General features: G+C 55.6%; 5 protein-coding genes across 5 annotated transcripts; 1 reads left to right on the top strand and 4 right to left on the bottom strand.

Moving 5' to 3' along the window:
- Positions 1 to 901: 901 nt before the first annotated feature.
- On the bottom strand, positions 902 to 3,041 carry CGCS363_v004427 (putative transporter; the record flags this gene model as incomplete). Its single annotated transcript, XM_036636276.1, has 3 exons — positions 902 to 989; positions 1,088 to 1,416; positions 1,509 to 3,041. 3 exons carry the CDS (start codon positions 3,039 to 3,041, stop codon positions 902 to 904), a joined length of 1,950 nt encoding a protein of 649 aa, XP_036497866.1.
- Positions 3,042 to 5,214: 2,173 nt separating this feature from the next.
- Positions 5,215 to 8,075, bottom strand: rpn-1 (26S proteasome regulatory subunit rpn-1; the record flags this gene model as incomplete). Its single annotated transcript, XM_036636275.1, has 4 exons — positions 5,215 to 5,241; positions 5,298 to 7,772; positions 7,832 to 7,902; positions 7,955 to 8,075. 4 exons carry the CDS (start codon positions 8,073 to 8,075, stop codon positions 5,215 to 5,217), a joined length of 2,694 nt encoding a protein of 897 aa, XP_036498866.1.
- Positions 8,076 to 8,565: 490 nt separating this feature from the next.
- On the top strand, positions 8,566 to 9,851 carry rio2 (Serine/threonine-protein kinase rio2; the record flags this gene model as incomplete). Its single annotated transcript, XM_036636274.1, has 2 exons — positions 8,566 to 8,628; positions 8,682 to 9,851. The coding sequence occupies 2 exons, from the start codon at positions 8,566 to 8,568 to the stop codon at positions 9,849 to 9,851; spliced, it is 1,233 nt and encodes a 410-aa protein (XP_036498864.1).
- Positions 9,852 to 10,226: 375 nt separating this feature from the next.
- spo5 (Sporulation-specific protein 5) lies at positions 10,227 to 12,167 on the bottom strand (the record flags this gene model as incomplete). Its single annotated transcript, XM_036636273.1, has 6 exons — positions 10,227 to 10,380; positions 10,437 to 10,538; positions 10,589 to 10,846; positions 10,902 to 10,993; positions 11,044 to 11,133; positions 11,187 to 12,167. The coding sequence occupies 6 exons, from the start codon at positions 12,165 to 12,167 to the stop codon at positions 10,227 to 10,229; spliced, it is 1,677 nt and encodes a 558-aa protein (XP_036498863.1).
- A 5,164-nt stretch (positions 12,168 to 17,331) lies between these two features.
- Positions 17,332 to 19,543, bottom strand: cprA-0 (NADPH--cytochrome P450 reductase; the record flags this gene model as incomplete). The annotated part of the gene is made up of 3 exons (XM_036636272.1): positions 17,332 to 17,349; positions 17,409 to 17,687; positions 17,762 to 19,543. The coding sequence occupies 3 exons, from the start codon at positions 19,541 to 19,543 to the stop codon at positions 17,332 to 17,334; spliced, it is 2,079 nt and encodes a 692-aa protein (XP_036498879.1).
- Between the last annotated feature and the right edge of the window lie 2,322 nt (positions 19,544 to 21,865).

Genomic DNA, 21,865 nt, shown 5'->3' with positions numbered 1-21,865 from the left:
TTAGGAGCTGCTGTCATGTCATAAAGTACTAATCGACCCTTGCAAGACCAAGCCCAACACGGATACTTTTTCTGCAGCGAGCGTATTGCGGGTATTCGGACACAAATGCCCACGGAAACATTGTGAATGTTTCCGTGCTCTCAACTCACAGAGCATCAACCTATATTCGCCAAAAGTGTTTTCTTGAGCTTGATAACAACACTGTAACTAAACTGCACCAACATCTCTCATCTACTTCTAATCCCGTATCAGGACAAAAAACAGTCCCTCGGCACGGGTCCTCAATTTTCCAAAACTCTCTAAGCCCGACCTCCGCATCGCTCTCGCACCGGCCAAGCCCTTTAGGAACCCTCCCACCACCTTGAACGAACCTACCAAAACGAGGGCAAAAGAAAAACCACGGACGTCCGTCATCGTCTGAGCTTTCCCATGTCGCAGTCGCAGGAAACTTCCTCAAACCAAGCAGCACGCCTCCAAAGGCACCGCTGAAGTGGTAGAAGAACAGACTTGAAACGAATCCTTCGTTCGAGAACTTCTTCTCCTGCTGCGACTTGATCCCCACGTAAAATTGCACCAAGGTAACTATTAACCCAATGGGACAAAAACTTGCTTGCTGTGCTACCCATTAAGGAGCAAAAAGACAACTACAAATTTGAGACGCTACAGAATGCATCATGGACATCATCGTCGCGCATTATGATTAAAACAAGACCTCCTCTTTTCCTAGGCAACTTTCCCCCTTCATGTGTGTATGTATATGCTAAAGCAGAACTTTTCTTGCCTGAAACGATCCGATCGCTGAAAAGAAAACGCAACAGCAATGTCATCGTATATGTCACCCCGCAAGGACTTTTTGTCATAAAGCAACATCCCCCCCAACGGCCAAGGAGCCCCTCTCGTTTCACTGGGCGCTGTTCCTCGACTCCGCTTCCCTCGCCGCCTGGTTCCAGTCAAAGAGGACGACGAAAGCGTACTCAATCACAGAGACACTACGTTCAAAACAACCGTCAGCATTCGTTCCATCAGAGAGAGAAGAGACTCGTTTCACTGTCCAACGGGAGGAGAGAAAAGTAGCGAAAACACTTACAGCGCAAGACCGCCCGTGACGCCGGTCCACAACCCCTTGAGCTTCCAGTCGAGCCCGAACCCGGTCCCGAAAGACACCGGCAGCGCAATGAGGTAGTACACAACCAGGTTGGTGTACCCGCCAATAGCGGGCCGCCCGATGCCGCGCAACAGCCCGTGAGCACCCGCGGTGAGGCCGTCAAAGACCTGCATCAGCGCGCACAGCGGCAGCACGTCCGCCACGATGGCGATGACCTCCTCGTCGCTCGTGAAGAGCTTGGGCACCTGGAAGCGCAGGCTGCTGAACACCGTGAAGTTGAACAGGCCCACGATGAGAGCTGCGGCAAATGCCTGGCACAACACGTTAGCTTATTCTACTTTAAATCCCGAAACAAGTGGCAGAAATTCAGATGATTTAAGCGGGAAGGCTAGTGAAAACTTACCACTCTGGCGGTAGTCTTTGCCGCATCCACCAACCCTGCACCGATGAGATTGGCGATTCTGGTGGACGCTGCGATGCTAACTGGGAACGGGATTTGGTACGTGATGGCTGTCAGCGTGAGCACGATGCTCTGCGCCGCCAGGTACTCTGCTCCAAAGTGGCTCGAGAATAGCGTCAGGACCTCGAACGCCATGTACTCGGCCTCGATCATGATCATACCAGGCAGCGCCAGGCGCAGCATGGGTCCCCAGTTGGACAGGGCGCGACTGCTGAAACCGCCCCAACATTGAGAGCCGTTGACGAAGCGCACGTAGAGGAACAGCAGCAGCGGAAGCAGGTTCTGGGTGAAGACGACGGCGACGGGCGCGCCAATGTAGCCCCAGTTGAGATGCCAGACCAGAAACCAGTTGACAAAGACATTGATGGGCGCCGCAATCAGGAGCACCCACGTCGTTGCCTGAAACAGACCCTGCGCCTGCACGAACCGCTTCCCGCCTTCGAAGCAAACGAAAGCTGGACCGCCCAGAATCAGCACACGCAGGTAAATGCCCGCGAGCCGCGCGGATTCAGGCTCCGGGATGATGGCGCCCAGAACCGCGTCTCCGAAGAACCACAACACGGCCAACGGCAAGAAGCACATAAGCAGGAAGTACGTCATGCGCTGCAGCTGCAGACCGACCAAGTGACGGTGCCCAGAGCCGTACGCCTGGGCGCAGAGAGTATCGAGACTGGTTGCGAGACCCTGGAAGGGGGCATAGCAGGTAATGGTCGCGGTCATGGACGCCAGACTGACGGCGCCGAGCTCCATCTTGCCGATGCGACCAACGGTGAAGATGGACACGACGTTGATAGAGTACTGCAACATGAACGTAACAACTAGGGGAGCCGCATACTGAACTATAGTCTTGGACTCGCGCTGCCATGTCGTCCGCAGATGGCCCGTCGCGACGGCAGCTTCCCATTGCTCGTTGAGGTGCTCGTGGCCGTCCTCCGGAGCCCCGGGCGCGGGGGTGGCACCGGCCAGCAGGGGAGTTGACTCGGTCGGACGGCGGACGACAATCTGCGGGGCTTCCTCGTCGTGAGGCTCAAGCGGGACCTTTGTGCTGAAGAGACGACGATATGCACGGCGGTAGAAAGGCTCGTGTGGTGGTCGGGGGTGTTTTGGCGGGAGAACGTGGTTGTCCCGGAGTAGACTCCTCTCAGCGTCGCGTGACTGCTTCTTCTCGACGCGGGTCAGGAATGGCGGCTCCTCCAAGTCGACAGTTTGCGGGTTCATAACCGGGCGCGATGTGCCAAAGGCGACACCGCTGGGCCGCCGGTAGAACAGCGGTCCTTCCTGCTCGTCGGACTCTGAAGCGGAGCCGACAGCATCCTCATTCTCGTCGACATATTCTTCGTCTGAGCACTCTGCCAGATCCCTGGCTAGGAGTTCTTGGGCGGTTGGTGTTCCTGAGCGGAAAGAGGAGCTGAGCTGCGAGACGAAGTCGCGGCTTGAGGATGCCGCCTTGATTGGGATTGAGCGGTCGTCGCCCATGTTATCGGTGGTTGATGTTGATCGCTGAAGATCCCCTTCTTTTCCCTATTTAGCCGGCCGACAGTTTTCTCTAACTCTTTTGTTTGTCAACGGTCGAAAGTCCGGCGCAATGATGTAAGTGATCGCAAAGCCAAATCCAATCCGGCCGGAAGCTCGTGTCTTGAATGTCTTGTGAGACGGCGGCGATATAAACAAGGCGATGAGCGGCGTGTGTGCCGAGACCGGTGTGCTCACTTCTCCAAAAGGGCCGGTTGCGCTCCCGATGTATTACTCTTATGCGCCAGCAGAGACGGACACACAACGTCGCAGGCGTACCAACTGCCCGTGAAACTTCGTCGTATGATTCGTTTCTTTTTTTTTCGTCTCTCAGCAGGTCAACAACGGCGACGACAATGCCAGGAAGCAAATAACGATAGGAGAAAACTCGGGGAGAAAAGGAGTCGGAGGAGGGTACCGGGCAGACTAGATAGATAGATAGGCAAGTAAGCGCGGCTCGCTGCCCACGGCGTGGCACACCTACAGCAAGGTTGGTTGATATTGGACGATGCAGTATGAGTGGTTCCCGAGGCAAAAGCTGGGGAATCTGACCATCTTAAGACGCGCCCGTAATAATTGTGAGCAAGATCGCGCCGGCCGACAAGGACGGGAGCTGCGTTTCCCAGGGTCCCCCCCTCCATCCGACCCTGCTTGCCTCCCCGGCGGTCGCCATTGCCCGCCGTGTCTCTCTGATCTGTCATGGGAAAGTGCGGCTAGACCATGGCGGTTGGTGCTTCCCATGTCGCCATACCCACTCGGACCAGCCTGTCTGCCCGCCTGCAATTGCGCTACTTCGCTGCCCACCACCTCGCCAAGCCATCCCGTCCACGGGTTGTCCTGTCATCCTCCTCGGCCTGCCTTAGTGTAGTCGCCATTGTGAGAACCTACCTACCTCACAGAGTACGGATACAAGCGTGTCACTTACAGGGCGCACACATAGGGCGCACGCACGCTCTCCGCAACTGATCTGCCATGCAATCAATCTTGGAATCGCCTGACTCACCAGCCAATGACATAACAGGGAAAGGCCGCTGAAATGCTGCATTAAGCATGTCTCTCACCATCTCCCCCAAGCTCACGTTCAGCTCTTCGCTTCGCCGTCCATACCAACCATGCACCATCACCCATCACCAGAAAAAAACATCCACCGCCCAAACACACCCCAGAGATAACACGAACACGGCCATCCTCCGACTCCGCCGCGCAAAGCGACCGGGACCCCGGATTCAAGCACCGCCCAACGGCCCGACCAGCCCATCGCCTTTTCCTCCTTCTCTCACCTGGCCACCACCAAAAAAAAAAAAAAAAGTACACTATCCGATGCGATGCCTGCTTGCCCATCGCCCCTCCCTCCTAACCCCGACCCCCGGTCCCCCCGCCACGCACCCGATGCTTGTCGTTGCCCACATCTGGATGGCCGACCCTCCCACCAACACGCACTAGCGAAGCCGAACGACACCCAGGAGGGGCGAACACCACTGTCGCAACCCGCAAATCGGCGTCCTACGCCGTGCCGTCCCCAATCACTCTCTCAGCTTGGTGGTGCAATTTACAGAGGAGGGCCTGCATGCCTCTCCGTCCCCCGTCAAGGGTCCCCCCAATGCCTATCTATCCCGTCTTCCCCGTTCCCCGTATCGTGAACAGGCAATATCCCACCACCAACCATTGTGACGTGTATTACGTACAAGGAAGACGGACGACAATTCATCGTGGCCGCCATTATCTCCCTCTTCCTCTCTCGTTCTGTGACTCAATGGGCAACTTTCGGCGCGACCTGAGCATTCTGGGCTGGCTAGTTCGCCTGCGTCTGTGCCAACTTTGTCAGAACTTGAGCAGTGGGCAGCATATCGTGCACGACATCACCATGGTCATCATGGCAACTCGCTGCGCTCGAGAGTAGCCTCTGAACCCTCCAACCACCAAACCTCAGGTCACGGCCCGACAATGAAAGAACTTCCTTTAGAAAGGGTAAAACAACGCCGTGTCATTGCAATATCGATCCGTCTATTCGTGGGATCCCATCTGTCTGATGCTGTTCCGCATGCCACTCGCAGATGTAGAATTACTATACAGTGTATCGTGTCCCAGCCCCGAGCCTGAACCAACGATCCCAAGACCCCAAATCAGTCATAACGCTCTATTTGTCCGCCTCCCAGTCGGGGTTCTATCATTCGTTAGCATCAATCCTCGAACACATCCACGGAAATAAAATTAGCTCACCTTCTTCAGAATGACCAGTCCCTCTAGTGTGCTGTTCAAGCTGATGTACTGCTCGTCCTCAAGCTCGGCACGCTCTCCGTACGCCAGGACGACCGGCGTGCTCTGTGTTTGCCAGCCCGTGATCGTCTTGGGGCGGCCGGCCTGGCCGACAACGTCCACCGCCTGACCAACGCGGACGTTGACCTTGAGGGGCTTGAGGTCCTCGTCCAGCGTCACCAAGAAACGGGGGTGCATCGCTGTGACCAGGAAGTAAAGCAGGTAGTGTGAGTTTGATGTGATGAACTGCTTCGCGTCGATCATGGCAACCAGCACTGAGAGCAGACCGGACGCAGCAACACGGGAGAGGACGTTGCGGTCCGTGTGGAAGGGGTTGACAGACATGGTTCCCTTGCCCATGTGCAGAAGACCCTGCGCGATGCGCACCATGAAGAGAGACTCCTGGTCGCGGTGGTAGAAGCTGGCCAGCTGGCGGAGCAGCTGAGCCAATCTGGCGTTGTTGGTGCCAGCACCCAACAGACCCATGGCGAAGATGGCGTTGATGGCAACATCGTTGTCGTTGTCGTGACTGTATCTTGAGAGCGTGTCGTAGACCTTCATCTGGGGGTTGCTGGGGCTAATGAGACCCATGGCCAGGGGAACTGCCCTCCTGATGTTGGGCTCGCCGTAGTGCATGAGGTGACCGAACTGGCGCAGAACCATCTCCTGGCCGACATCCTCGCCCATCGCCACGAGGGCAATACCGAGAACGGCATACGACTGGAGGAGCTCGTCGCCCTTCTTCTCGTCCGAGTCCTCAATGTGCTCGTTGCAGATGTGCAGGAGCTCCTGAATCTTCAGGACGGCACCAGTGCCTGCCCAGGCGCAAATCTCCGCCAGAACGGCTGTAGGCTTAGCCATGGGATGATCAACAGCCTTAAGCGTCTCAAGAATGACATCCACCTCCTCTTGGCGGCCGAAGAAGAGCAGACCAAGACCAAGGGCAAGGAATCGGGTCCACTTGTCGGTGAGCTGGTTCTTGCGCTCGTCGTCCAGCAGCGTGGTGACAATCGCCTCGCTGACTTCGGGGTTTGAAGATCCCGTGAAGATGAGACCGCACGACAACGCAGCCATGGCGGAGATCTGCATCTCTTGGGAAGAGTCGGTGATGATAGGCAGCAAGAGCTCCAGCAGCATCTCGTTGTTGGAGCCTGCGTAGGAGAGACCCAGGCCCATGATGGAGGCCGTTCGGACGAGGGGGTTCTTGTGGTGCAGCTTGTCCTCGTCACCCAGCAGAGCCAATGCGGGCTCAGAGTCAACGCGGGCTCCGGAGTTCATGATACCAATAGCAAGCATGGAACCAGCCAGGATCTCGGGCTCTGCAGCGTACGTGTACTTGTCGATCTTGTCCAAGCCAGCCTCGACATCCCACAGAAGCAAAGTACCCAAGGAAGCCACCGTCGACATCATGCCGTCACCCTTCGTCTTCCACACCCAGCTTTCCTTGTCCTGCTCCACCAGCATCATCTTGTCGTTGCCAAAGCCGGCATTAACAAAGGCGTTCACAAAGGCAGCGGCCAAGTTGTGCCTGGCGGAATCCAGGTTGGTCATTCCAGCAACACGGCTGCTCTCGAGATGGCTCTTGTAGATGTCCTCGGTCGTCTTGGGGTCAAGGATGTTGAGCTCCTTACCCAGAGACTTGAAGTGGTCAGAGAGCTTGAGGTTGGACAAGCACTCGACGATCGCATTGTCGCCCTCATCGGTGGGCAAGTCCAGCACGATCCGTTGGCGCGCAATCAAGAATGCAAGCTGCTTCTTGAGAGCGGGGTCACCGGCCTTCTCGAAATCATCCTTGATCAGGTCGATGTCGTTCAGACGGATAGCCAGGGTCATTGCCAGAGTGTACTCCTTGTACTTGAGGTAGATGTCGTGGGCGGTCCTGAGGAATAGCTCGTTGTCGGGGTAGGTGAGGAGGTTGACCATGCTGACCATGTACAGGCACACTCGTCCGTAGGTGTCCTTGTCCAGGTAGTTGGGGATCTGGTCCATGATCTCGAGTTCGCTCATCAGATCTACGGCATCGGCCTCGGCGTTGCTCTGGAGAAACAGAGGAATGAGGATCAGGGCGAGATCGACCAGATCCTTCGTGGGCTCATCGGCGTTTATCCTCTTTCCGTAAACCTCACCAATCTCGAGGGCCAGATGCCTGGTGTATTCGTGACCCCAGGAGCCAATATCGGATGAGGGTGCCAGCAGGCGGTACTTGAGGGTATCTTGTCGGTCTTCGTCTGAATACGTCATGCCAATCACTGACAGGACATCCGCGAGTGAGACCTTGTTGTCGCCCTCTGGCCAGTCCTCGTACAGTTTTGTCATCGTCTCGTAGTGTGGTCTGAGGAACTTGAGGGGCTTCGGCACGGCCGTCATTGACGAGGTCGACGTCTTGATGAAGTTCTTCATGGCCTCCAAGGCCGGCTTGTAGAGGGAGGAGTCGGATTCCTGGTTTCAATTGTCAGCATACAATCCGATAAAACCCTCCTTGGCGAGACTGCACGCACCGTCAGACGCTCGACGAGCATGTCCAGCTCGTTCTTGAGCTGTTGGTCCTCCTCGCTGAGCTCCTCCGCGGCTGCAAACGGTTAGCCACCTGCACCTTCCAGCTCGCCCTGAGATGCTCTCACAATCGATGATTTTCTCATCCTCCTTCTTGCCGTTGACCTGAGTCTTGTCCTTCTTGCCGTCCTCCACGGCCTTGCCCTTGCCCTTGTCGGCGGCGGTGGGCTTCTCGCTGTCCTGCGCCATCTTGACGTAGTGTTGTGGACTCTGGGCGGGCGGGATGCGTCCTCGGGATTTTTGTCAAGAATTGGCGCGGAGATGGAAGTATCGATAGGAAATAATACACCGGTCGATGATTGCTGTCGGGAGAGGTTGAGGTCGTGAGTGGTTGAAATCGAGAGGGATGGAAGGTGGGAGAGCTTTGTTGTAAAGCTAAGCAACATCGAAGCTCCCGTCCCTGGTTACGCGAGCAGCCTTGCAGCCTGCTTGCTGTGCACAGACCTCCAAGGCACGTGACCCGGACTTGTCATCAATCGTCCTGCCGGTTCCGTCGCAAGTATCCCGGGGCCGGTTCTTATCGATAAGCCATCCCACCTTGCTGGTGGGCAAAATATCGAACTTTTCGTTTGACTTGGGCCGCGAAACGAGGTGTGATATCTCGGTTCCCCGTGCAAGCGTCTATTTACATGCAGAGAAAACCCTCAAACCCGACTTGGACAATCGAAAACTCTGAAAGATGCATTTGGATACCAAGGCACTGCGCCATCTGGCGTCTGAGGACTGGAAAGTCCTCGCAGCTGTACGGATTCTACCCCTCCATGACCCCTCGCAGCCCACTTACAGGTGCCCCAGGTTGAGCAAGGCAGCAAAAACCACGAGCTGGTTCCGACCGTGTTGATCGAGAAGCTGTCGCGACTCCGTGGTGGCGCAAATGGCGTGCACAAGTCCATCTCCAACCTCGCCAAGGTCGGCCTCATTGCCCGCGTCAAGGAGGCCAAGTACGACGGTTACCGATTGTCCTATGGAGGTCTCGACTACCTTGCCATGCACACCTACTCGACGCGAAAGGAGGTCTACAGCGTGGGAAGCAGAGTCGGTGTTGGAAAGGAGAGTGACATCATGATGGTTGCCGACGACAAGGGCAAACAGCTCATCCTCAAGATCCACAGATTGGGTCGCATTTCTTTCCGTACCGTCAAGTCCAACCGAGACTATCTCAAGAAGAACCAGTCGGGATCATGGATGTACCTCTCGCGCTTAGCTGCCATGAAGGAGTTTGCGTTCATGAAGGCGCTCAAGGCAGAAGGCTTCCCCGTACCCGACCCCATTGCCCAGAACCGACACACCATCGTCATGTCCTTCATCGACTCCTTTCCCCTTCGCCAGATATCTGCAGTTCCGGACCCGGCTCCGTTGTACGCCGAGCTGATCGATCTGATCCTGCGTTTGGCCAAACATGGACTGATTCACGGTGATTTCAATGAATTCAACATCCTGATCAAGGAAGAGACGACCACCACGAAGACAGAGGAAGGCGAGGAGGAATCCATCAAGCTAGTTCCCATTGTCATCGACTTCCCACAAATGGTTTCAATGGAGCATACTAACGCTGAAATGTACTTTGACCGAGATGTCAACTGCATCAAGCGATTCTTCCAAAAGAGATTCCACTTCACACCCACCACCCCGGGCCCCTTTTATAAGGATGCGAAGAAGACGGTTGGAAAGGATGGTGCGACCCGCCTCGACGCAACCGTTGAGGCATCTGGCTTCACCAAGAAGATGGCCAAGGATCTGGAGAAGGCCATTCAAGAGCAGGCCTCGTCCAAAGACAATGACCTGGACGGCGAGGCTGGAGAGGAGTACGATGATGAGGAGGAGGAAGATGAAGATGAAGAGGAGGACGACGACGACGACGAGGCGGAGGACGAAGAGCCTGTTGTCGGTGGCCATGAAGACAAGGCTGGCGAGGGACAGGAACAAATAGATACCCAGAAGTTTTCGAAGTTGACGGTAACGTAGACATGACACATCACTTGAAAATAAACGCGATAGAAATTCGTCCATCCCTCTTCGTGTCGCCGTCAAGCATCACATGGTTGAAATTCGATTCGGTGTTGGATGGCACGTTACAACAAAACATTGGACAAATAAGTACGGCAAAGGACAAAGCTCCGTCCCAATTGAATTGCCCCCAAAAAAAGCTAAAGTACAAGAAGAATTAGAGCTGGCCCAACCGGGCTGAATGCGGCAAGAGTATCAGCTACCTCAGAGCATAACATGTTCCCTGATCAAAAACCGATACTGCCATTTGTTGCGGCGCCCAGAATACCCGAAGACTGTGCGGCAAAACGTGAATGATGTACCCCGAAAATGCAAATGCTCCTGACAATTCTCTCACTTCTGCTCCTTTTGCTCCTTTCTCTCCTTCTTCACAACGGGCGAAGACTGGGTGCTGACAATGACCGGTGTGGTCGCGTCAGCATGGATTGTCACGCCCTCGTCGCTATCGTCGGCATTGCTGGCCTCGACGGAGACCTCAACGGCCGATCTGCAGAAGCAAGTTAGTCAAGAAGAACGCTCCAATGGCGAGGGTGGTCACAGTACTGGGGTTTTCCCTGAACAGTGTTGCCCGCCTGGTAGCCCTCAGACTTGACGCCCTTGCCCATGCGATCCAAACCGCCAGTCAAAGAGCGAGGCGCATATGCGCTGTGCAAAGTCAGTGGTTGCCTTCTGAGACAAAACGAAGGAACACTCACGTGTGGGCGGTTGCATGCAAGGCACGCTTCCAAGCTGGCTGGTTGTACATGTTGGGCTGGATGCCAACAAGAGGAGTGCCATAGGCACCAATGTTGTACTCGTTGGTTCGGAACTGGCGACGTTCGGCAGTGACACGCTTCAACTCCTTCTGACCAGGAGTATCGGCATAGCGGATGTTCATGACCATTCCCTCTTCGCCGATGGGGATGCCATTGAACTGCTTGATGACAGCGTCGCAGACGTCTCTAGACTCGAAGCTGGTGATGTTGTCAGTGCCAGATCCCAAAGCATCAGAGACGGAAGCAAGCATACCGAGCGAAGCCAACGCCACGGCTGTTGCCCATGCTGTCACGAAGGATTTTGGAGGACATGATATGGTAACCCCTGAAAATGTCGCCGAGGTCCTGGGAAAGTCAGCCAAGTCAATCTTGTCTGTGTGAATGATGGCACTCACGTTCTCGGTGAGACTCTTGGGGAGGTTCGAGATGTACAAGTTGGTAGATCCCTCGTCACCCTCGGCCTTGAGACGAGAGTTGAAAGACTCCTAGAAGAAATGTCAGACGATGTTCTTGCATGGAGGAGTGACGAATGACTTACACGAGCGAAGCCAACCTCGTATCCCAGACGATGGAAGCCCCGAATGCACATCTCCGAGTCGCGAACGTCGAAGAACTTGGCGAAGCCAAAGCCCTTGCAAGCACCAGTGGCGGTATCGATGATGGCCTTGGAAGTCTCGACCTCACCGAAACGAGATGCGAAGCGGTACAGGAGCTCGTCATCAGTGGTGGGGTGAAGACCACGAATGTAGACATTGCGGTTGCCGGGGATGCGGTTCTCCAGGCTTTGGTCCAGCGTCTTCATCTGAGCAGCAGGAGTGAAGACGGCGGGGACAGCCTTGGGGATAGGAGGCTCTTGCTTGAGCATCTCCTCCAGGTTGCGGTCAACCGGAATGCTGATGACGCCGTGCTTGGCAGCAGGTTCAACGAACATGTTGGGACCAACGATCTGTTGGGGAGATGGGGTGGTGTAAGTAGAACGATCGAGAGCAGCGACGCGAGGGCCCTTGTCATTCTTGGCACCGTTGTAGAATGGAGTCGTTGGAGCTGACTCTGTGGTGCTGTAAGAACCACCACTGTGACGGCGGTTCTCAAGACCAGGAACGTCGTTGTGGTTGCGGTTCGTACGATCCTGGAGGACCGCGCTGCCGCTGACTGCACGACCAGGGGTGAACGGCATCATGCCATAGGGGACGTAAGGATTGAACTGTCCAGGGGCAGCAAGATAGCCTCCGGCAGCGGGGCCATAGGGACCTTGAGAGAGCTGGTCCATGCCCATGGCGGCACCGGGCAGATGGGGAGCGAGGATGTAATCCTGAGGAACCATGTACGTATGGGCGCTCATCTGGCCCATGCCGGTGCCATTGTGACCCATGCTATGGCCCAGAGACATGCCCTGGAACGAGCTCATGGCACCGGTCAAGGAGTCGACGTTGGACACCATGCCGGGAAGCTGGTTCTCGGGATACTGAGGGACGTGGGTGCCGGCTCCGGCGAAGGCAACGGAGTGCTTGGAGTCCATGGCGTGAGTCTGATAAGACATAGTCATGTCCGAGGTCTGGAAAGGCTGCTGTCAGCGACTCTATGATTGCGAGGAGACGACGCCCGTGACTGGTGGTGTGACAGGGAGGTGTTCCGAGAGCAACTTACTTCGAACGATGCCAGATGCTTCCAAGAAGCGGGGAGAGTGGTTAATTGGGGGAACCTGGAGGGGGAACTCAGTCAATATTAACGATGCATTGACCAGCGGAAGTCAACGAAGGTGAGGACCAGTGTGGCTCCAATTTGGGGCATGATGACAGGAAATGGACGCCCGTTTTCCTGAACCTGGCATTGGAAGAACTTGACGCAGACATGGATGCAGATGAGGTCCAGGACACGGGGAAAAGCCCTTGAAGTGTAAAGGGGGCGAACGTAGGATGTCATCGCCACTCACCTTTGTTGTCTGGAGATGAATCAAGGCCTTGGAACCAGGACGAGCTCGATCGACGCCGACAATGGCAAATGTTGTTACCAAAGACTCTGTGGAGAAGCGAGTGATCAGTAAAAAAGATGGAACAAGCTATCGGGAGCAACTGAGTCAAAGAGACTGTGGGAGAATGGTTGGAACAAGAGTGGTGGTGATGCTGTGGTCGGGAGAAGAGATGGAGGAGGGGGGATAACGGGAGACGAGGAGATAATAAAGGGGCGACGGATGCTGGACTCCATACCTAAGGATACTTGCTTCCTTTCCAGTCAATGCCCCTTTGAAGAGGAGGAAGCTGCCAGAATGGTCTTTCTGGAAGGCAACCTAACGTATTTCGATGCTTGGTTTGGAAGGAGATGATGTTGTTGGGAGGAAGACACAGAAGGGGGTGACGATGTCAGCGGAGACACCGGAAGGTGATTCTTTCCCAGATGGCCGGGGCGGGAGCTCCTTGCGGGGCCTGACTTCCTTCACAGATGCTGTTCCTGCCTGTCACCTTCCCATCAGCAATGTCTCCGCGGGTCTGATGCTTTCCCAAGTTGGCGGGACCCCCTGAGGAGCATGGACTTACCTGCCTTGAAGTATGTCACCGGCTGCCCTCCTTTCCTCGGGGAAATGTGCTCAGATCCTTCTTGACTTCCCACTTTCACACACACAAGCAAGCGATAGTGATAAGGATGGCTCGATAGGACCAGACTAGCTGATTCCTTCTCGACGAGATGTTTGCTGACAATATCGAGGACAAGAGAAAGAAAGGAGCGACTCCGGAAATCTCGACTTGTCTCCTTGGTGGTTACAGCCAGCAGGGTCTGGAGTTCGACTGCCACGTTCTTGAATGACGTCTCGATGCCGACGCTCCTCCTGGTGCGCAACCAGAGAGTTGGGAGAGAATGAATGGGTGCTGCTCCGGTTGGCTTACTGTGGTCCTGAGGAGAAACACGGCGAGTTCTTCGATGAGACCAAAATCCTCGCAGCAGTGAAGGTAGTTGAACTCTCTCCCCAGTGTCTTGTCAATTGATGACAGAAGATGTCGACCAGTTTCTAATAATGTTGATGTCTGCAGACGCCGTCAGTTTCTCCCCGGAATCATAAGTCAGAGGCAACCAACCTTGGCCTATGATCTCGGCCGGGTGTCTTCTTTAAGTCGTCCAAATGCCACGGTGATGCTGTTGGCGACACACGTGTCCGCAACTGGTGGTCTGCGTCGGTCCGATATCCAAGAAATGTCCCCAAAGACGAGGCTGCAAGTACCCAAACCGACAAGGAAATCCCGATATCAAAAAGCAACCGCCATGCACCGTCCGTTTGTCCTAAGAATACCAATAGCCGCTCAACCACGAACGATTTGTCAAGCAAGCGAAGAAAAGTTTATCTAGGTGCCATCTTCCGAACAAATAGGGGACACCTGGGCGGGCAGGAGGGATATCTGCCCTTCTATATGGGATGGTACGCATCCAAGTACGCTGCTTTGCGGACCAGAGCCCTTGCCCTGCAGCCAAGCGTGGTTGTCATAGAGTGATGGTCCACCCGCCTCGTTGCTTTTCTGATCACTGGCTCTGAGACAGGGTTAGCGTCAAGAAGCAGAGAGAGAGGTGGCTGTCGGATCACAGAGATTCAGGAAATTCGGGCTGCCTGTGGTGTCTCTCCTGCAAAGGGCCAGCCTGAAGTCTGCGACCTGCAGTTGATCCCCATCGACATCAGTGTTCAGATGCAAGCCAATGGCTGGCAGAGATCACTGGGCACGCTGCATCTACATTCGCAGGCAAAGCACTCTCTACCCACCACGCCCACACGGCTGCTGGAAGACGACTGGCCACCTGACATCTGGCAGTCTCGAACACCAGGATCAAGGGTGCACATCATTGCATCGAGGCAGCCGAAGCCGAACCGACTTGCCAAACGAGACGTTGAGTGCCAGGTAGAGGCAATCTGCAGTCCGGAAGATGGGTGGAAGGTGGTTCGTCCAGATTGGCCGAATCCGCGCTTTCTTATTTTTTGTTGAGAACCTTTCACTCGGAGACGAAACAGGCCCTAGCCACCTTTGGAATAGGAGGCATGCGGCTTGCACTTCACGATAGTCTGGGGCTGGCGTGATCTGGCGCACTGGTTTTGAAGGAAGGCCAGAGCTGTCGGACGTGGCGAAGCGGGTACCTGAGACCTTTCTCGAGGCACATGGTTAGACGAATCCTGCAAGATGGCCTTCTCCGGTCATGCTGCGTCTCGAGAGAACAGGTTTGCAATAATCTCCGGTCTTTGAGTGGGTAGTGGCATTGAGCAGATCATAGTGGTTGTCCGTTAGAACCTCGACGCGGTCTCAGAATAACTCTGCGGAGCACAACCCAGTCGAGCCACGAGTCTTGCCGTATGGCTATTCCAATTTCGAATCCAAACCAACCGAACCGAAGAGAGCAGACGAGCCCTCCATCCCAGCGAATTCCCTGTGTTTGGCTGAGACCTGAAGACTAAACATGCGTCTTCCCTGCTTAAGCCGGCGCCAGGAAAAAGAAACGACGTGGGGTGGTATGGAGGAAGCCGTGCCGCTCATTTTTTCACGCACTCCATGAGACGAACCCAGCTATAGGATTCTCATTGAACCCTGCTCGGTTTTCTTTTGTCGGCTGCTCGTCGTCTACCTGATGCTAGGCAAGCTTTTCGTGAAGTCACAAGAAAGTTTATGAGGCTGAATTCCGACGAGAACGACATTAAAGCACGATCTACATACTTCCCGCTGCCCCAGGGCACCTTTCCCCATCCCGCTAACCTGCGGTCCAGGCCAAGTTAGGCACAAGACTGAGAGAAGACTGTCAACTATCTACTCTGGCTCAGGCGACAGTGTGAACTGACTATCGAAAGACCTGTCACCTTCAGCGGCGTCGTTGGCCGGATAGTTGGGCAGCCACCCTTCTGCAAAGAGACAGACAAGATGACAGGTGGGTAGCCCTGAACTTGTCCAAAGTGGCGGTAAGGAATATCCGGACTGTCAGAGGCAAAGATTGCAGATTGGCTGGGGCGGAGATCGATCTCGCAGCGGCAATCACTGGTCAAGGCAATCGTCGGCCTGTGTGATGCAGTTTACTGCAGGTTGTCGTTTTGGTGTTGGTGCATTATGTCAGGCATTCGTACCCCTTGCCTCTCTGCCAAATAAGTCGTCTAGACATATCACAACAGCTGCCAGAGAAGATGACAGTACCGCTGCCTCTATCTCAAGGGGCCAAGACCTGTGGGCTCATTGGACAATGATGATGCCCATTTTGGTTGGACTGGTCGGCCGCATGAGGGGGGTGATGGAACAATATGCTGCCTCGGCCGTCTTGCAGCGACGCCCGAGTCACCATGTCTTGGGCATTTCCTCGAAGCTCCACCGCCAAGATAGGAGCCGGCAGTCCCGGGCCTCTGCTATTGCCAGAGACACCAGAACAGTGTCGCACGGAATTGCTGCGAGATAGTGGGCGGCATCTCGTACGGGACGGAAGGGAAGCCCGTCTCCGATCACAACCAGGCCTAAGTTGGGGTAATGCTCCTTCGGCTTTACTTCTTGCCCCCCCCCCCCCAGTGTCTTGATTGTTGTTGCCCCGGGGCCTCTGGCGACGCATCTGATCGGATTGAGGTGCGATCTCACATTGTCGGCAGCCTGCTATGCTGGGGGTCTTTCTTGATCCCTTCAGGCCCGGTTGGGCGGGCTTCATGAAGGGGGCCGCCTCGCTTATGTGCGATGTTTACATCGGGGAGGAGGCAGACTCAAGGTTGTTTGCTTCCCAGCAAGACCGGGATTGAGACCCGGCAATGGACAATCCCCCCGACACCCATCTCTTGGCATCGAGGCCCTGCTAAGGTTGCGGGGGCGATCGGATCCCCGTCCCGTCCCGCGCCCGGGTCTCGAACAAGCATGTTTGTCAATCCTGACGCACTCCCGTCCCAATGGCGTAGTGAGACGTACTCTGGTATAGCAGAGAAGCATATTCTCATGGTTGGGAGCTATTTCATGGGTTTCCCAACCTGACCTGGAAATGTCAAACGCAACTGGGTGTCCATGAACGAATCAAGGTCTCAACGCCGTGAATTAAAAGAAAAAAAAAAAAAAAAAAAGGAAGAAGAGCAGCTGCAAGCACCCACTGCCCCCACACTTCACCAAACCAGCTTATCCGCTCGCGGATACCAAAATAGGAAAATGTTCTCTCTTTTCATGTTCCTGGGGAGAAGAAGTTCACACGTCACATGCAAAGTCGCCTCATCCCAGTGGAAATGTGTGTACTCATGAATGTCTATACTCTGAACGAAATCATCTCTCGGTACAAACTCCACAGCCCACGAGAAAAGAAAAAAAGGTGTACCTACATGTGAAGATGAGCAATAGCAGCGGGGGAGACCAACGGGAAAGAGTTCAGGAAATAAAAAAGGTTATATGCCAAATTGAACCAATTAGCCGCACCCGCTCTCTTCTCGCTTTCGATCCCGAAGGATACGAGGGACAGACAAGACACAAAAAGGACTGGGAGCAGAGCCCTTTATCCCGAGAAAAAAAAAATTACTCCCGTCATTTCCCTGTTCCAACATGCAATAACATACGCCGCCCTATGCTTAGAAGACGTGCGCACACATCCCATACCAGAACCAACCACCATATATCCTAATAGAGGACCTATGCCGTCCAGTCATACGCAAGCAAATATCTTCTTTTCTTCTAACGCAACACCCCTCCGCGTACTGTGTGCGACCGAGTCTATGACCAGACATCCTCCTGTTGCAAAACGTTAGAGGAGCTTTCGTCACCGAGGGGTGTGTGGGGCATGAACGTACCTGGTACTGGTTGGCTGCCCTCATGTTCTTGACAATCTCCTCCGCCTTAGCCTCGGAAATGCCGCGCTGCTCCGAGAGGATCTGGCCAAGGACGGTGTTAACCTCGCGGGCCATGTTGGCGGCGTCACCGCACACGTAGAAGTAGGCCTTCTTCTCGAGCAGCTGGTTGATCTCCTCGGCGCGCTCCTTGAGGCGGTGCTGGACGTAGACCTTCTTGGGACCCTCGCGGGAGAAGGCGGTAACGAGCTCGAACTTGTCGCCGAGAGCCTGCTTGTATTGCTGTGCGAAAGTGTGTCAGCTTGGTTGTCCCTTACATTACCGATGGGGCCTGTCTTGTGTGCGGGATGTCTTACCTCCCACTCGTCCTTGTACATAAAGTCCTCGGACTGTTTCCTGCATCCAAAGAAGAGAATGGTCTTGCCAACATCGGCACCGTCCTGAGCGAGCTTGGCACGCTCCTGAATGAAGCCGCGGAAGGGGGCGACACCGGTTCCGGGACCGATGCAGACGATGGGCTTGGAGGGATCCGAAGGCAGCTTGAAGTTGGAGTGGCGAACGTGGACGGGGACGTGGATGCCGTCGTACTTGTTGCGGGGACCGGTGATCTCGTAGGTGAGGCCGAAGGCGGTGGGCTCGGGGTCGTTGTTCTGCTTCTGCTTGAGGGCCAGGAGGTAGTTGGTGGCGACACCGCGGAAGGGGGTCTCGCGGCCAGGGACCATCTGGTTCTCGACAACGGCGGTGATGGAGATCTTCTTAGGCTGGACCAAAGAGGACGAGGAAATGGAGTAGTAGCGGGGCTGGAGCTTGGTGAGACCTTCAATCCAGGCGGAGAAGGGGATGTTGGTCCACTTCTGGCCGCCGCTGACGGAGTCGAGGAATCGGGTGATGTTGTAGAAGTGGGTGCCGGTCTTTTCGTGGAAGTAGTCCTTGTCGCCTCCGAGCTTGATCATCTCGGCCTTGATCTCCTCAGAAGGAGCAAAGGCAGCGAGCGTAGACACGAACTGACGGGAAACAGGGGCGCAGATCTCGAGGTGGTAGCGGATGATGGCATCGTAGGTGGTGGGCGTGGGGAAAGGAACCTTGGCGGTGGGCTCGAGAGCCTTGACGCTGATGACCGAGTGTCTCTTCTCCGTAAGTCCGACGAGCTCGAGGAAGCTGTCGACCTCCTCACCGGGGTTTGTGGGCCAGATGGCGATGTGGTCACCAGTCTGGTAGGACAGGTTGGATCCGCTAATGTCGACTTCCAGGTGCAGGCAGTTGCGGTCCTTGACGCTGAACAGCTCCTTGGACTCGGCGATGGGGGCAATGTAAGGGTTGTGAGCGTTGAAGGGACCCTTCGCGGTACCCTCGAGGTGCATCTTGTTGGGCTCTCCTACGTAGACCTCGGGCGAAGAGGCGTCGAGTCCCTCGCGCTCCATAATGCTGAAGGTAGGTTCGTAAACAGCCTCGCGCTCCTCCAGACCCATCTTCTCGGCCAGGGCAGCCCACATGGGGTCCTTCCAGGCAAGGAAGTCCTCTTCCATGGTCCCAGCGCCGTCGTCACCCTCGCCAGCCTCACCGATTCTGTTGGCACCGAGCTTCTCGAGAGCCTTGGTGACGTTGCGGACCATGGAGTTGTAGTGTTCGTAGGTGTTGTTGCCGAGACCGAAAGCGACGAAGTTGAGGTTGCTCAGAGCGGGATCGTTGCCCTCGGAGAAGGAGACGTCCTCGCCAGTGATGAACTCATAGAAGTCAACAGCGTTGTCGGTAGGCTCGCCCTCGCCGTAGGTGGCGAGCACGAACATGACGACCTTGTCAGAGGGGATGGAGTCGAGGTTGTCGTAGTCGTAGTCCTCGAGGTCGGCGACCATGGTCTCGAGGCCGAAGCGGCTCTTGCCCTCCTTTGCGAGTCTCGAGGCGTAGTCCTCGGCGGTACCAGTCTGCGAACCATAGAAGACGATGCAGTTCTTTCCAGACTCATCCATCTTCTCCAAGATGTTTCTCGTCTTGCCGGCCTTTGCTCCATTGGCGTTGGCGAAGGCGTTGGCGTAGGGGTCCTTGACGACACCCCAATACTTGCCCTTTGTGAAGTAGGCCGCCGTTCCGAGGAGGATTACGGCCAGGACAACGATGTCCAATGTATCGAGTTCCGCCATGTTGGGCCGTCGGACTCAGGTGAGGCAGGTCGTGAAGACCGACGACAAGTCCGAGGGAAACGTGGTTTTTTTTGGGGTTTTTTTTTTCCTCTCGTGGGGAGGATCGTCGTAGACCGAGAGTGGTTCGGCGGGGTTGTTGAGAGAGGTGTAGTGGACAGAGAGGTGAGAGAAGCGAGGCAGCAACAACAAAAACCTCAGCGGACGTGCGCCAGGCAGAGGATCACCAGAGCGCAACAATTGCCGAGTTGGCAGCCGTGGACGAAAATTGACCTCTCTGGGCGGTTTGGAGTCGGGTCGAATTTAGGTAGCCGCGGGCAGTGGCGGTTGTTGGAGGGAGTTGGGGAAAACAAGCCCAAACCTCGTTCGGGGAAGGGAATACTGCAATCGTGTTCACATGGGATCAGCGGGGATGATTCGACAATCGCCCGTGTGGTGGTCTCCAGCACACTGAAGCCTTCCCCCCCAACCCCCAAAAAGAGATGCCGAGTTTCGGACACTGGACGGCGCCGCCTGAGGCAGTCGGGTGGGTTCCAGGTAGAGGTGCGGTGGATGACGGGTCCAGCGCCAGCGCAACAGCAAACAGCAGTCCTGAACTTACTGTGGACGGGCGGGTACTTTTTCTTTTGGCTTGGGCTGGGGGGGACCAGGAGGAGCAGGAGGAGGTACTTACGCTTTTAGTGCTCTACGCGAACTCAGTGTCGTACGGTCAGGAAGGGGACGTGTGTACTTGTTCCCGTTACCTAGATAGGTAGGTGGGTGTTGTACCTTTTGTTTGTGTAGGTGGGTGGGTGGTCGATGATGTAGCAGATGAAGAACACAGACGAGTGTCTTGGCCAGAAAAGAAACGCAACAACCGTTGGATGGGGGTTTGGTTGAAGAGAGGAATGAGAAAGAAAAAGATTTGGAAGAAAGGCTGAAGAGGAATAGAAAAAGTTTAAAGAGCTTGTTTGTGCGCCGGCCGAAGAAGACAGCGAGGATGGATGGATGGATGAGCGTATTGGATTGATGCGACGGGACTGACTGGGAGGACGGGACGGACTGCAGATCGGGAGCAGTTGGAAAGTGAGATAAGGGTCTGGCCGGGACTTGGGGATCTTGGGACCTGGCAATGGAACCGAGTACGCCGTATTGCGCCAAGTAGTTGCAGCGTACGGGGTGTCTGGCAGATTGGAAGCTGGAACTGGGCTGATTCGGAATGGAAATGCACCGCCAGCGTTCCGAACGTTGCGTCTATCCTGACGAGGGCGCGCGGGATTCAGCCCAGACTCCAGACTCCAGACTCCATACCATCTCCAGGCGTTCAGTGACCACTTCCATGGCCATGGTGGCTTGCTTCCCACGCGCGGGACGCTAATTTCCCGCAGCGGACTCTCCAGCTTCTACTTTCCTTCCTCACCATCACTGCCACCAGCTCAAAGGTGCGGTACGTACCCGGACAGTCATCCACTCTGCCCACCCCTGCTTTCGCTCTGTCCACGCCTCCGCCGGTCCGTCCCCAGTCCGACGGCTTAGTCAGGCGCTGATTGGACCACTCAGGTGGGACAGACGGACTTTTGGACAGCTTCGAGTGGGTCTCGAGGGGTCGAAGCCGGAATGGAGCCACGCCAGGCCGCTGCCGCCAAAAAAGTTTACACTTTCCATTGTCTGCGTGGTGCGGCAACGATCAATGGCAATGACACTTGCACTTGGCGAGAGCAACAGAAGCGCATGGAAAGCCCAGAAGCGCGACTCTTTCACCTTACGCAGTACCTTAGGGTAACAACTCAATTCTCGGGCAGTTTACCAGCCAACGGGTATTTGCTAAGCTGCTAAGGTGCTCCAGGTGGTTTCTGACAGCCTCGGTCGGGTCTGACCGGTGAAGCAGGCACTCAAGCAATGCAACCGCACATCTGACTCGGGCAGCTCGTTGAATCATCAATGACAGCGCAGCCGACTGGCAGACGATGCATGCCTAGATGGAGATCATGATGGATCCCGTCTGCCAGCCGCCGTCGATTGGGTTGGGGAAAGCGAGCCAAAGGGACCCCGCGAGACCGATAACGAGCACGCGCCATGCTTGCCGTCGTTTGTGTCTTGTGTGTCTGTATGTCTTGCCTCGTCTTGTCGCTGCTGTCAGCCTGCTTCTGCTTCTGCTGCTGCTGCTGCTAATTACGTGAGGCCATCCCGCGGACCACGAGCACGGCCACGCCCACGGCAGTTGCGAATGCTGTGCCTCATTGATTAGCCACGGGCAAAGCCAAGGAGCCCTCTCCGTCGTCGTGGGGGGTTCCGTGTCGTGCCTGGCCCGCTACCTTACCCAGCCTCACATCCCCCTCCCTCGCC

The sequence above is a fragment of the Colletotrichum siamense genome, assembly GCF_013390195.1.
Source record: "Colletotrichum siamense strain Cg363 chromosome Unknown KSG_Cg363_contig03, whole genome shotgun sequence".
Lineage (NCBI taxonomy): Eukaryota > Fungi > Ascomycota > Sordariomycetes > Glomerellales > Glomerellaceae > Colletotrichum > Colletotrichum siamense.
Note: the sequence above shows the minus strand (reverse complement) of the source record. Positions and strands in the feature narration are given on the sequence as shown.